At 32.3% G+C, this 16284-nt stretch overlaps 2 protein-coding genes across 5 annotated transcripts in view; one reads left to right on the forward strand and one right to left on the reverse strand.

Moving 5' to 3' along the window:
• Window positions 1-5643: 5643 nt before the first annotated feature.
• On the reverse strand, window positions 5644-11812 carry LOC119833012 (zinc finger protein 501-like). Of its 2 annotated transcripts, XR_005287934.1 has the most exons (6): window positions 11536-11812; window positions 10487-11378; window positions 9463-9616; window positions 8630-8776; window positions 5864-6383; window positions 5645-5826 (listed from the first exon to the last, which is right to left on the reverse strand). XR_005287934.1 is itself a non-coding variant. In XM_038356882.1 (5 exons), exons 1-5 carry the CDS (start codon window positions 11677-11679, stop codon window positions 6275-6277), a joined length of 1446 nt encoding a protein of 481 aa, XP_038212810.1. In that variant the 5' UTR covers window positions 11680-11812; the 3' UTR covers window positions 5644-6274. The 2 variants fall into 2 exon arrangements, 1 of the variants encoding a protein (XP_038212810.1); XM_038356882.1 differs by having other exon boundaries at window positions 5644-6383.
• A 481-nt stretch (window positions 11813-12293) lies between these two features.
• Window positions 12294-16284, forward strand: part of LOC119832818 (pyruvate carboxylase, mitochondrial) — a 31401-nt gene continuing 27410 nt past the window's right edge. For 2 of the 3 annotated variants that reach the window (XM_038356591.1, XM_038356593.1), the window contains exon 1: window positions 12294-12446. The gene's annotated coding sequence lies outside the window, so the exon portion shown is untranslated. Of the gene's footprint in view, window positions 12447-14766; window positions 14893-16284 lie in introns of those variants that run through there. The other variant, XM_038356592.1, reaches the window with a different exon arrangement.

A 16284-nucleotide genomic window follows, 5' to 3' on the forward strand; every position in this document is an offset into this window, starting at 1 on the left:
ATAACTGAAAATGGACTTGATAAGAACCTTTGACACATCTTTATGTTAAAATTATTCCTTTTTAATTAATATTTCCACTCAGAACAACACATATTTGAAAGGATTCAAAGTTAAGTAGATAATACATTATAGATAAAAAAAAACAACACGTTTGAATTTTTAACCAAGTTTAAAATCTAAAACGATTAATTATATTACGTATAATTGAAATATTGAATAAATTCCAAGAAGCGTGGAAGTAGCTAATGGAATAACTACACAATTAATTAAAATAAATCCAATCTCAGGTACAATTTCTAGTAGTTAAAACTAAAACATGTACAATTAATTACTAGCCGTAATAAGTTAGTTGAAAGATATTCATTTCTTTGTACAAGGAAGGTAGTTAAAGATTGTGATAGCTTACTGATTTATTCTATTGCTAGACACATTTTTAGGAACAGCGAAAGGCAAGGAATTGTGTAAGTCTTAGCAGTACTTAGAAGTTATATTTCTTTGACGTCGCAATGGAGCGACTTTATTGTGTGATTTTGTGTCTGGAGATAGGAGGCTAGAGACTGACATAGGCTACTTTACCCTTGACTATGAAAGCAGTGCCGCTGCGGGCGGCAGAGCTAGTATTTGTATTTAATGAGTATGTACAAATGAAAACAGGTAAGCATCTTGTATTGCGTCCTAACCTCTCACAAACTACTAATAGAAAATTGAAAACAGTACTTAATGCGTAGTTAATAAGTCTGTCGCCAAATTATCATTTTAGGTGTGAACCATTAGGTACCTAATATCGAATATCAACATTGAAAGTCACACGAATACGCAATTTGTTTGAAATATCAATAAACGGTGTACCTTTAACCGAACAGTTCTCATGAATAAGCATTTAATCTTCGTGTTTCTTGACATAAATTTACAATAAAGCCCAAATAAACAATTTCCTTCCTAGAACAAAGGCAGAACACGTTATGCTTTATGGTTCTGTACTCAATGCTTCACAGACGTACTTTATGTTATTCCAGCTATCCAACTATCTACATACCAAATTACATTGCAATCGGTTCAGTAGCTTTTGCGTGAAAGAGTAACAAACATACACATATACATATACATCCATGTTAGCCGATTCTCAGACCTACCTAATACGCACACAAAATTTCATAAGAATCGGTCCAACCGTTTCGGAGGAGTATAGTAACTAACATAGTGACACGAGAATTTTATATTTATTGATACTGAAAGATAAATTTTAGCGCATCTAAACTCCTAAAACGAACGTCAAGTCTTGTTATTATGTAGATGATTGATGTCTTTGTATATTAATGTGGCCGGTGTTATAACAAAACTTATGTGTGATCAAACTTTCGTTCCTCAATTATATTGACATGAAGATACGCAATATTCTGGGTCTTACGTGTTGTAATAGGTTTCGTAAGAGCAACTATCGTACTTATTTTTATTTAGAAGATGCATTGCATACAAAGATATCTTCTTTCAATAACAGTTTAAGAACACTGTTGATCGATAAACTAAGATAGGGTAATACCTATTTTTGATGACGTCAGTAATGAGTAAGTACATCATGCAGTAATTGAATTTCCGAAATTATACTATTCGGACGTTGATCAACTAGCTAGTAGGCTAATGCCCTTAGAGCCATTCATCAGTAGAAAAAGGAGAAATATATGACATGCTTCAATATAATATGCTAAGTTGATAATATTGAAAAGATAATACCACAATTTGATATGATAGAAAAAATAACACAAATATACATGAAAATATTTTCTAACGGTCGAAAACCATACTAATAAAGGTACGGGCTATCATATAATAATAGTGTTTAAATTTTTTACTTATAAATTTAATAGTGTTAAAATTTTTTTGTAAATCGCACCTTCTTATTTCCGAGCGATGACATGTTATGCTACGCATGCGCGTGCGGCCCTATTTACCGACAGTGCCGACTGATTGCGTACAAATGTGTGCGTGCGTCATAGTATCTCTAGTCCCCTTAATAATATTTTGTTTCCAAACATCAGGCCGTATTCCCAGAAGATGGAAACTGGTATAAAGTTCATCGTAATATAATCAACCTTCATGTAAAAGGAGACGAGTTTATTTTTCCAAACTTAGTAGGAAACATCTAAGGAAATAACGCGTGAGCGTAGAACCGAGGGGTCCTGGGTTCAATTCCCGGTGGGGACGCACAAAAAAAAAATGTCTCGGTCTGGCAGGACACAGAAGGCTGATCACCTATTTGTCCCTAAAGAAAATCGATCAGTGAAACGGATGTACATCATCTGCCCCATACCCCACTAGGGGACACGGGACTTCACTACTAGTAGGAAACATCTACCTACAACGTGATAAATTGGCGCAGGTTGAGCACTATGCAGTGATGTCTGAGTATGGTTGGGTTAGCTATGGATATTTGAATGAAAAGGAAACATATTTGAGTCTATAATAAAAATAAATAATATGTTTATGTTAACACAACTGCTTGAAACGGTGAAGGAAAATATCATAGGGAATCTGGAATGTCCAAGAATATAAGTTCAACTACATGTGACATCTGCCAACCCGCACTAAGCCTGCATGGTGGATTACTGCCTGAACACTCATAGAAGAGCCGAGTTTTACATGTGGGAATATTTATGTGCTGATGATGATGACGCTTTATACTGTAGCAGACAACCGAGCTGGTTCGCTGAGGTAAGCGTTCACTGTCCATGAACATTGCAGTGGTAACTAGGGCTCTGCAAGCCCGTTGCCCATTGTCGAAAATAAAGCATGGATTTGGGAAGGGTGAACAAAAGGATACGGACCTTAGACTTTCCTACTTACCGAACGACACATAATAACATTCAAATACTATTTCACGCCGATCTTCTGTGTGTTCCCTCCCCCCGTATGAACCGGCCCAATTTGTGTGTGCTCGACTCCCACATCTGAGTTTAGTCTCGAAATAAGGACTTTAGTTTAAGTAAAAGTGTAAGTAGCATGCAAATATTTAATCTAATCTACTACAATATTATTAAGTACTTTTTTTAGATGTGGTAGTCGAGCACGCTTCGGCACGAATTGGGCCAGCTCGCACCGGAGAAGTACCACACCCCCACAAAAAACCGGCGTGAAATAATAGCTTGCTATTGTGTTTCGTACGGTCAGTGGGGGAGCCGGAGGCCTATTTCCTTCTCCTAGCCTTTCCCAGTCCATTCCTTCTTTCCAGTCATCAATCCTTTCCTTATCCTATATCCCTTAAAAGCGGGCAGCGCATTTTCAGAGGTCTGAGCTTCTGCGAATGTTCATGGGCGGTGGTGATCGTTTACCATCAGGCGAACCACCAGCTCAGTTGCCCGCTATGACATAAAAAAAAAGATATGTTTTTTATGTTTACATACTAAAAATACTTGGCCGATTTCAAAAATTCTTTCACCAATAGAAAGCTTATATACCATCGCGTGCTGGTCATCCTAGTAGAATAGTAAAAAATGTTTTTATATGGCAACTTTCACGTTGTCATTCTGTAATGTTATTGTTCTTATCACTAGTACAAGTTATAAGGAACTTTATAATTTTTGTACATAAAACTTATAAAGTTCTTTTATAGTTCTATTAACAAACCAATCATTGCAGACAAAACAGGCATTGTCAACTAGTATATATAATAGATTGTAACATAATAGATAGCCGCGTAGTTACGTCACATTAGAAAGGTATGCATACCGTAGTTGATTATAATATTCATAGCAAAAAGACCAAAACGTAATGATTGAACGTTGATGGTTGCGTGCTTTTGTATCATTGTTACCACCAGCCACTGTCCGTTTATAAATATACGTAATACTAGCTGTGCCCGCGCCTTCGTTCACGAGTGCGGATATTCGAATTCAATTTAAATTCTTCAAAATAGTCTACATGTTACCGACGACAGATAGCTACATATCAAATAAGATTCATCAAAATCCACTGAGTATATTTTGCGTGGAAGTCGGACAAATGACAGACATATAAAATTTGTTTTATCTACGTCAATGAAGGCCTTTAGGAGCACTTTTTTAGTGTTATTAAATGAATTGAACTCTTCTACAGGTTTATTACGTATAGATTGTACATATTTTTATATAGTCTTATTTACGTAAATGTATAATCGACTTCTTTATTTTTTATCTGTTCACAGATTTCTCCGCCAACAGGCGGTACATACGTTCAATTCTTTGTTCGAGAAAATACTCCTGATGTTGCCCTATTTATCTTTTATAGTAATTGGACCCGGTCGTATTAATCAGGGAAGTTCATCTCCGACCTTGATCGGATACATAAGATACATAAAGAACTCTTTTAAAATTATAACATCTTTGCATACTTTAGAGTATTATCAAATTAATTATAAAAAACGTGCCTGTGCAGGGCAACAATCCAGTCATCACTACTCACTTAAAATGGATAAGTAAACATCTTAAAAAAAAAAATAAACCATGTCCAAAAAGAAAAAAAAATCAATTCGATAACGATGTGCTATTTTCACTATTTTGATGCGCAAAATTCTTGTTAATAGTTTATAGTAAGTTTTTTTTAGTTTAATTAGCTGCGCCCCGCGGTTTTACTCGCGTAATTTCATATCCTGTAGGAATATCGGGATAAAAAGTTGCCTATATGTTATTCCAGTTGTCCAGCTGTCTACGTACCAAATTTCATTTTAATCGGTTCAGCAGTTTTTGCGTGCAAGAGCAACAAACATACACACATCCTTACAAACTTTCGCATTTATAATATTAGTAGGATAAGAATTATAAACATAAGAAAAAAAACATAGTATACTTTCAACATGATTTATTCATTAAAAATACATATTTCGTTTATTCCTTTTTTATTATAAAAAATACAAACAAAATGTTTATAAAAACATTCCATTGTAAATTTTGTTGTTACAAAGCATTAAAAACTCGCAAAATCTAGATAGGTATATTTTAAAATAAAATACGTACACTTGTATAAATCCAAAACTACATTCATAACCTTTTCATTTTTAATAGAATGCGGAAGGCACTCAAAATTAGTACAAAAATATATTATTTCACAATCATATGAACAAGACCATGTTTGGCAAACAACATTGTTGTTCGCAACTTTGCAATGTTTTATATTGAGCTCATTTTGAATCCAAAAAATACATGATATAAAGGGTGTGCCGTATGTGGTGTACTATATAATAGTGAATATAGTATACCATATACATAAGGTTGCCTTGCATACCCTTGACATACCTTTTTATTGAAATAAAACATATAAAAATACTTAGTATAACAAAATGACGTAAAAATTGGACTTTTCCTTAAATAGATTTTTTACATACACAGCTTCGCATTACAGCGCGACCGTAGCCCCGGACAAATGTTAGTAATTAAACGAAATGATTAATTAACTTTATCAATAAAAAACGAAATGAAAAACTATATTATTTATTATGTACAATTCAAGTGAAATATATGTATGTTATCATAAACCTGTCAATTCATTAAATTAAATCAATTCAATGAATATAAGGATTTACTTTAATAAAAAATAAAAAAATAAGACCAGTTACTTGAGTGTTTTATTTTTTTAATTTACTGCAAGTTCGTAAAAAGGTTACAAATAACTGATATTTAAAACAAAATATTTATTGTGCCCTCTCTCACTAATTAAAGCTTTATTCTTTTTCAAAAATGTTTATATTTTTTATATAACAATTCCGATACTTAACAATTTTTTTACTGTATATGTCTTAAGAACATTGAAATATAACTATTTTGTACATACATACTTGTATAATTTCAGCCGATTCACCTCAGCAAATATATATATTAAAAATTAATAACGCGACTTTTTTGGTATCTTGAAGTTTTACTTCAGTTTATATATTATGCTATAGTAATATATATATATATATATAAAAGAAATGCGAATTTAATTTTTAAAAACTTAAGATCGACTGAACGAATTTTCGTGTGTTGCGATTTGTGTATGGTAGGATAGTTTAAAAATCGAGATTTAATTCCGATAAAAATCTAACAATGCGTATATCTAGTAACCAATCATTATGTTCTTCTCCATATTCTTCTGTATTACAGTATTTTTATTTCACTGCATCCCTGCGTTTTCAATCGTCCGACATGATTCTAATTATTTGATAAAAATTTGTTGGCATTTCATCTCATTTTAGAATCTGGAGTGAGTAGAGGCAGGTGGTGGGGGGAGGCCCAGCATCCTAGGTGACATTTTCCGTAGAAAATTATTATTTAGTTGAAGAGTCGATTATTTTGAACTGCGGTGAAATATAATGTTGGGATATATGCTGGCGAAGTTCTGTCTTCAAACGAAAACTCTCTGAACATTGCGAGCACCTGCAAAAATAAATGTCATTTTATAACATTATCGAAAATACACTAACTCCACTCTTATTTTAAGGTAAGGCTATAAAATAATTTACCCCGGATTGAAATCGGACCAGCAGCAAGTTGTAAATAAATGTCGAATGCATGGTAAACAATTCTTAATGTGGAAGTCGAGTACGCTTCGGCACGAATTGAGCCAGCTCGCACCAGGGAAGTACCATAACCCCACAGAGAGTTGGTGTGAAATAATAGCATGCTACTGTGTTTCGTACGGTGAGTGGGCGAGGCGGAGGCCCGATTCTTCTCCCTCACCCTTCCCAGTCCATTCTCTCTTTCCAGACGTCAATCCTTTCCTTATCCCTTACCCCCGAAAAGCGGGCAGCGCATTCGCAGAGGCACTACCTCTGCGAATGTTCATGGGCGGTGGCGATCGCTTATGTCATGCCTAAGCCTATGTCACTCTCCTACCCTGGGAGGGTATATCTCCATATATAAAAAATAATACCATAAATTAGCTCCTTTGCGATTTGAATGAAAGACAAACAAACACTTTCACATTTATAAAATAAGTAGAAATATTGGAATATAAAGGACAATAGAACAGTAATAACAAAGGCTGTTATTATTTCAAAAATAAACTAACATACATTTGTATGTTAGTTATTCATTCAGCCTAAGACTACACCACATACACCACACCAAACATTCGCTTTTTATAATAGGTGTAAGACGGACAGTCTCGTAGTTTTTTTTTTTTTTCTTTTTTTTTATGTACCAACTGGTAAAAAGAAGGCATAATAATATTTCCTTGGACCATAATCATTCCAACCAATTAATTAATTATGTTTCTCACATAGAAATATACAAACACAACCAGAACCATACCAACACACGTCTGATGGTTAACATCCTACTCATACATATTATTATTAAATCCGAAAGTTTGTATGTAGCAGTGAAAGTCCCGTCAAAATCGGTGCGGATTGGAGATTGGCGAGAACAAACAGACCAAATTATAAAAAAAAAAAACAAAACTATTTTAATGTACCGTGTATATATACATGTAACGACGTCTCCTTGGTACAGTGGTTAACGCGTGAGCGTAAGACCGAGGGGTCCTGGGTTCGAATCCCGGTGGGGACGCACAAAAAAAAATGTCTCGGTCTGGCAGGACACAGAAGGCTGATCACCTACTTGTCCATAAAGAAAATCGATCAGTGAAACAGATGCATATCATCTGCCCCATACCCCAGTAGGGGACACGGGACTTCACTTTTTTATATACATGTAATAGACACTAATTCTCTTCAAGGGTTCAAATGTTGTTTTTTATCTGTAAGTATCATTACGAAATGTCACATTTCCTCAAACGATCGCGACGATAAGGTTATGAATAATTCATAAGCCGTTTTAATACTTAACTTTCATATAAAATTATTACAACACACTTGTATCGTACAAAATAAAACAGATTTGCAAAAAAGTCACAGTTATAGTTTAAAAATACATAAAAAAAAACGTTTTAATGATACTACCAGTAAGTCCCAATATAAAGATGTCTAACCTAATTAGAAAACTAGAAAAAAATTGATTGTTTGTTGTAAGTTTGTTAACAGTTTAACAATGTAATTCGTAAGTACCATGGGTTTTTTTTAGTTGTGTTTCTAGACAAACTGGGGTATTCGTCATGTTTAGTTACAAATCTATTTTTTTATGTTACCAATACACAGGCATATGTGTGCTTAAATATATGGTTGCATCCTTCTACTATTATAAACGAGAAAGTTTGTAAGTATGGATGGATGTATGAATGCATGGATGTTCGTTATTCTTTCACGCAAAAACTACTGAACCGATGGCAATGAAACTTGATACAATGATAGCCGACATAAGCTACCAAAAGCGAAACCGGGACGAACAGATAGTGTATACTATAAAGACTAACTACTAATATTATAAATGCGAAACTTTGTAAGGATGTTTGTGTGTTTGTTGCTCTTTAACGCAAAAACTATTGCAATGCAATTTGGTACGTAGACAGCTGGACCACTGGAATAACATATAGACAACTTTTTATCCCGATAATCCTACGGGATACGGACTTAGGCGGGTGAAACCGCGGGGCGCAGCTAGTAAAGATATAATCACAGACAAATTTTTGACTTTAATTGTCTAAGTGACCCATTCAGTCAGTCCGCATTGTTGATCGAAGAACTTACCCAGTCCAAATGTTAATTAGAAAAAAAAAATCTCACTTATACAACTTATCACCGAGATGCACGCGTCTATGTTTCACAAGATCATTGCTCTGCGTGTAGGCTTTGCTGCATATCTCGCATCGGTACGGTTTCTCCCCCGTGTGTATGCGGTGGTGACGCGTGAGGTGGTCTTTGCTTGTGAACCTGTAATGGATAATGTGCTTTATTGCAATTGCGTAAGACACAAAGTGGGATGACATCGTTTGCGTCTTAAATATGTGTAGTATGATGGGACAATTTATTAATTTATAATTATAATTAAAACGGTTTTACACCAATAACATTAATTATTAGCTATAAATTTTTACATTATAACATCTCACTTAAATTTATAAATAATAAATATGACACAATTACAATTAAATACATTACATAATTACAATTAATGACATTCAGATACAAGTAAAAATTCAGATATAAATATAAATTGAAGTGTCTATCTGTTAAAACAAGTAATATATGAAAGCACATGTTTAAAAGTGTTAGATAGGTGAACAGTGAATCACTATTCATGTCGTGATCATCATTAACAAATTAATATCATCATGCTAAAAGTTTAAAATTTGACAAGAAGCAGTATACATTTCTTATTGACGATGTTGCTGTGTTTATTTAAACAAGTCAAATTTATTCTATTCTATTCTATATAAATTAAGTCACATGGAAATCAGTCTAGTGGTTTCAATGAAAAGCCAACAAACAGACAGACGGATATAGGGAACAACATTTTTAATAATTTTAGATTTTTTCACAATTAATTTAAATAATATTCTACCAAGTATTGCAAGTACTTTACTTGCATAGAACCTTATTTAATGTTTTTCACTTACTTCATAGGGCAAATACCACATTGGTGTGGTTTAATACCCAAGTGCCTTAATTTGTGCTTCTTCAGCGAACTGCGTCTTGTAAAAGTGACACCACACTGATCGCATGCACATGCTGGCTCTCCTGCATGTGTTTGAAAGTGAGAATTCAATTCACCTACAAAAATTCATCATCATCATCATCATCAGCCCATATATGTTCCCACTGCTGGGACAAAGGCCTCCTATGAGGGTGTCCATTCCTTTTTTCCTTCCCTCATTTTATCCTTCCCAGTTTCATTCCCATTTCATTGGCATTAGTTCATTATTATTCACTGTTGGACTGTTCCGATTTCACTGGTGATTCATTTAAGTCTATTGTAATGCTATAATAGCACTTAACCATCACACACATATCCATTAGTAAAATGTTTAAAATCAGTTTGTAGCTCCTGAGATTAGCCAAATCATTCAACCAAACAAACAAACTCTTCAGTTATATGTTACTGCAATAAAAATGAATCTGTATAATATTATTAATTGAACATTATTTCATTAATTCACACAATCTATATGCCACCAATAACCATAACAGTTCTCAACTAGTTTAGCAGTCAGTGAATGCTGTGATGATTTTATGTCAATAAATGTGATTTTTATCTCTTTAACAATTATCACCACCATTGAAAGCTGGCAACAGCTCCACAAAAGTTGTAACAGGTTTGTGATTGCTCATGGGCGGTGGTGTTGCCTCATGTCTAGCTTTGTTGCCCTGCTATAAAATAAAATAAAATTTTCTCTTTTTTATGAATTTGTGTAATTACATAATACTAGCTGCGCCCCGCGGTTTCACCCGCGTAAGTCCGTATCCTGTAGGAATATCGGGTTGAAAAGTTGCCTATACGTTATTCCACTTGTCCAGTTGTCTACGTACCAAATTTCATTTTAATTGGTTCAGTAGTTTTTGCGTGAAAGAGCAACAAACACACACATCCTCACAAACTTTCGCATTTATAATATTGATAGGATATTAAAATTTGAAACATACCTTTGCTAAAAAACTGTTTAGGGCACAAGGTACAAAGAAATGACTTCAATCCAGCGTGCCTCTTTGTGTGCTGATTCAAATTCGTACTTGAATGAAAGCTTTTCCCACAAGTGGGACAAAGGTATGGCCTTTTCTTTGTATGTACACTCATATGAGCGTTGAGTGTTGACAAGTGGAAAAAGGACTTCTGACATAGCAAGCATGAATGTGATTTTATCCCATTATGTTTATTTACATGTTCCATGTACCTACTTTCTAAAGCAAATGTTTTCGAACAAAGGGAACATTTGTAATGATGATTTGAGGCATGCGTAAGTTCATGACGTTTCAAATGACTGATTTTCTTGAATACTTTGCTACAGACGGAACAAGACAGTATCCTGTCCTTCTGTATGTGTTTTCTTTTGTGGGCAGATAGAGAATTTAGGGATTTAAATGTTATAGAACATAAGTTGCATACAAATTTTTCGTCTACCTCATTTGTTTCATTAATATTTTCATTGTTAGTTGTCTTTTTGTCTAGTTCAGTTAAATTCTTATACTTATGTAACAATGTGTGCTGTTCTAAATTCAATTGATTTCTAAATGTCTGCTTACAAAGCTTACATTCATTTACATGTGATTTAACATTTGTTTCACTAAAACTATCAATATTTTCTTGTTTCAGATCTGTTTTAAATTTTATGTTCAACTCAGAATCTGTTGAATCTTCACTTTTTATTCTAATATTATTTTGTATGCATTCATCGGGGCTGGTTTTTATGTTATTGTCGTAAATGTCTTTTAGCTGCATGTCAACATTAACTGCTAGCTTTCTAAACTCGTGAAATGAAATAAGGCAATTGTAACATTGCTCACATATATTTTTTGGTAAGGCATCATCTTCTTTGACCTGAAAAATTAAAAATCTTAAATTAAAATCGTAGAAAGGCTTCTGGTAAATTGATGATAAAATATGAAAATTAATATAGCTCCAAAACTTAACATTTTAAGCGTTATAAAACAATTCAAATAATTCCCATATATTACGCAAGAAATAATTTACATACATTTATCGTAGTACACGAGTGCAATATGTTCACTAAATTTATTGAATTATCCGAATTAAACATATTTATCATAAGATCCGTTTTTTTACATAAACATGTTCGACAACAACTATCGTATACTTCTAAATTTTCACTTTTCGCCATTGAAATATTATAAAATTACTTTAAAGACATAACAATAAATATAATATTCTAAAATTCAATTCTTATAATAGGCAGTGAAAAATTGCTTATTTATTATTTTTTAAATAACAAACACAAAAATTAAAAAGGACAATTGCAACTGTCAAAAGAAATATTGTTACAGAATTATATATATCTTCTTCTTGTCTATGGCTTTCCCGATTGGCTATAATTGACTCTATATTTATCTTCTTAAAAAAAAAGTCATCACAGAGTTCTCATAATCAGGTCGTGGCTATCGGTGGAGAAATATACATCTTTCAGGGCTTAATTAAATAATCAAACTATCAAAAAGCTCTTTAAATCCCCGATAATAAATTAAATATATTCATATAGTTGCTTGCTCTTTGGGAAGTGTTTTACAAAACATATATGATATATGATTTCATTGCGATGAACTTAAATTATTCACTAACATTTAACTGAGTTAAATATTTATCCTATCGAAAGTAGGCGTATTATTTATTATCCTTGGCAATAATATTTTACTAATGGCAACAATACTTCACTAAGGACTTCTTTTGGGTCAATTGGACTCTTCAATTTTCACACATTATAATGACAATGACATTTAAGTTATTTTTTCTGATGCTAAAAATATCAAAAATACAGTGATCATTTTAGTATCTGTGGTGGGCTGGAAGTGATACGAGGTTTTTTTATATCATTTTCCAATTCTTTACGGAAAATTGTAAGAAAATTAGTTATTGGAATTGGAACATTACTCGGTAAGAAATTTTAATGGATATGAGACATTATTAAATGTGAATTAATGTAAAACAGACGAGAGACAAGGAGCACATTTTTTTAATATTTGCCCATTTTAAATAGCTTTGCGTTTCAAACTGGCATTCAATCTTAGTGCGTATTTATATTTAAGAAAATAAATCATTGCTTTAACAGATACAGAATCATTTCATTTTTTTAAATTACGTAAGTAATGTTTTACCGGTTCACCTTCAAAATGAAAACAATTTTTAAATTTTTATTTTAATACATATATACATTAATAAATAATTTTACGACCATTGCTAACTGTTACATTTAAAAAATTATGTCGTTTGTATGAGCGCTCGTAATATATAATTTCCATTAAACGTTAAAAATATTTTAAATATTAAATTTTTTTTTTTGTGTTACCTTTTTTAGTTATTTCGTTTATTGTTTTTTTTCGTACAGTGTTATATATATAGTTTTACATGTAATTTTGAGAAAATATTCCCATAAATTTGGAAATATCTCTCAGAAAAAATATATGTAATGTTTGTTTCAAAGTATACATATGTTTATTAGTGGCCAACTAATCTAGATATAGAATGAAAGTAAATTTCATACAACTAAAATGAAAACACATGTTTAAATGGGTGTCTTTGATTTAAGCTTTATAATATTCAGTTAATTAAATATAAATAAACTTAAGTATTACTTTTTAAATGATCATCAAGTTTTAGTGTAAATATCTCATCTTATTGACTTTATATTGTGAGGTATATGAGAAAAGGTACCTTAGGAAATTTGATGATGACGGGATAATATTAATTAAATTCAATTGATATGCCATTATTGTTAAAATAAGTTTGACTTTATTATAATCAACCAAATCAAAAAGTCCTACTAATATAAATGCGAAATTTTGTAAGGATGTGTGTGTGTTTGTTGCTCTTTCACGCAAAATTTACTGATCCGATTGCAATGAAATTTGGTACGTAGACAGCTGGACAACTGGAGTAACATATAGGCAACTTTTCATCACGATGTTCCTACGGGATACGGACTTATGCGGGTGAAACCATGGGGCACAGCTAGTATTTTCATATATCCTACAAACCACTTCTAGGAATCTTATATACAAGGAAGTGTAACATACTAAATTACTTTTATGCAATAAATGACTAGTTTTTAAACATTGTTAAATGAATCATAAAGATAGAAAACACCAAGATATGATTTCTATTAGAATCCCATTGTCCTGTCTAGTTTGTGTTTCACACAAATTAATTGCTGGTTAAAATCTGTGAATACTCAAATTTTCATTATTATTATCTGTTAGACTAATTCTTCAAAAGACCTCATGACCTCACTTATTATAAACACCTACTAAATACCTAAATAGCCTATTTTAGTTAAGAATTTTGACTGAAAGATTGAAGAATTCCTAAATTTAATGGAATAATTGATAAAATTTTGGTTGATTTTATATTAAATTAACAGTAACAAATAAAAAACATTTAATTTAATAGTAATAGTTGTTTTGATATCTGAGATAGCTAAAATATTAAGTAACTTAACATTGTTATTTTTAACTAAAAACTAAAATTTAAATTACATAAATAATATAACTAGACCTCATTTCACACGAATGCACCAGCTTTCAAACGAAAAAGAATCGTCAAATTCGGTTCACACATTAAAAGTTATGATGAAAAATACAGTGAAAGGAATTAAGAACCGTCACATTTTAATTGAGTTTAAAATTTCATTACCATTTCGTTGGGTTCATTGAAATAAAATAAATAAAGCACATAAAATAATCTCTTTATATTTTAATAAAATGCCCGATTATAAATTGAACCTAGCCTAGCCTAGCCCTCCTGGCTACTTCCAAGCCACAATCATAAGAATTAAATTATTACTAGCTTTCCGCCCGCGCCTTTGCCCGCGTGGAATTCGGTTATATTGTTTTCATCTCCCTATTTCAACTCCTACCATTTTTATCGCGATAAAAATTATCCTATGTCCTTTCCCAAGTTCAGTTCTACCTTCATACCAAATTACAAAAAATTGGTTCAGTGGTTTAAGCGTGAAAGTGTAACAAACAGACGGACAGACAGTTACTTTCGCATTTATAATATTAGTAGGGATATTTTTTGTGAATAAAGAATAAAATAAAAACCTAAAGTCACAGTGACTTTTCAGTACTTTTCGTTACTTATCCTTGCCATTAACCTTGACTAGATAGAGTAAGATATCTAGTTTCTAATGGTGTAAATGATTGAAACCTAAGTCTGTAGGCACGGCATTACGAAAGCATTTGCTACTGAACCTGTTGATAAGCTTACTTAGAGGTCGTTGTGACCCCATTTATTTTAGAAAAACATTAAAGTATATACAAATCGTCAGTATAACGCCGGTCGTAGTAGTGTGCGGTTGTGTGCGTCGCGGATAAATTTAAAGGTAATTCTTATTTATCGCTCATGAAACTTCAGTATGGTATTGTGGTAAACTGTGCACTATGACCTTCACCATAATAAGGTCAAACTGATCATGTGTATGTGTATCCTTATCTTGTTATAGAACAGTATTAATTAACGGAGCACCTACCTTGAATAATCATTGTAAAAATAATTAATATTCATTATTTTCTAAGACTCGATTAATTAAAAAGTACCATTTTAAGACGCGTTTCTCGTTATGTCAGTTTTTATTATAAACAAATTGTCTCGCTTATACCGTGAATTATAACCAATTTACATAGTTCTTCGAACTTAGTAAAACCAGTATATTATTATGGGTGAATTTTGGAAACGCGATGTCTGTAAGGATGTTTTGAAGCATACAACCTGCTATGAAGGGCACCTTCGTTTTGTTAGAAACGAAGTGAATAAGTATATCATAATCCACATCTTATCATCTTGTGGTGACCTTTAGTCTTTAATTATATACATACGCTTACATACGGCTCTACTTGTGTTTGAAATGGAATAATATAATGTTTTATGTAAATAGTATTATAGTTTTCTGCGGCCATGTTTTGTGTCAATAGTTTGTGGTTGTGTTTAGAAGATAGCATGCATTAACTAACGGTACCAGGACAATCAGTAATGCATATGGAGTATCTTTATTTTCGTACTGTGTTACGTTAGAACAGCTTCGCTTCGGATTGAATTCTGAATAGTGTAGTAGGTACCTTTCTATTTGTGAATTAATTTTCATAATCGGTTTTCTACTTTCGAAGATATACCATCAGAAGAAAACGTACCCTTCAGCTATAAAAACTTTGAAACTTTACCTCTATAAAATAATAGTTAATATTATCGGGGTAATTTGTGATATTCTGGTTAATGTTATAGTTTCATTAATGAGCTTGGGGGCTCGTCTGTCGCATATGTTTTATGAATAGGTATGTACAGGATTCATTTATTATTTTAGTTCAGAAATTTTGCATTGTATTTTTCTTGTGTTTGATTTTACGCGAGTATTATACATTTGGAAATTAAAGACTTAAACGGATTTTAAACGCGATTTATTCATAATATTATTAACCCGACGTTTCGAACACTTTACAGCGAGCATGGTCACGAGGAGTCTCCCCGTGATACGGGTTAATAATATAATGAATAAATCGCGTTTAAAATCCGATTAAAATTCTTTAATGTCTAAATTTTGCATTGTACTCACAATCATATCTGACTTGCTAAACGACATTCTTAAAATATAAAAGTTTTAATACAACACATATATGTCATTTTTACTAGTGTAATTACTATCGACTATATACCTAGTCTTGCCATAAATATTGTAATAAAGAAAAAAGAAAATTGTTAACTGCAAATAACATTTATTACT

This window comes from Zerene cesonia, chromosome 16, assembly GCF_012273895.1.
Source record: "Zerene cesonia ecotype Mississippi chromosome 16, Zerene_cesonia_1.1, whole genome shotgun sequence".
Lineage (NCBI taxonomy): Eukaryota > Metazoa > Arthropoda > Insecta > Lepidoptera > Pieridae > Zerene > Zerene cesonia.

What these genes read in the sequence shown, in the direction of transcription:
- LOC119833012 (XM_038356882.1), bottom strand. Translation starts at nt 11,679, where the DNA reads ATGGCGAAAAGTGAAAATTTAGAAGTATACGATAGTTGTTGTCGAACA. An exon ending in TAAACAGTTTTTTAGCAAAG is followed by an intron (nt 9,617 to 10,486) that starts GTATGTTTCAAA and finishes GAATTTTTGTAG; the next exon opens with GTGAATTGAATTCTCACTTT. An exon ending in TGTGGTATTTGCCCTATGAA is followed by an intron (nt 8,777 to 9,462) that starts GTAAGTGAAAAA and finishes TATCCATTACAG; the next exon opens with GTTCACAAGCAAAGACCACC.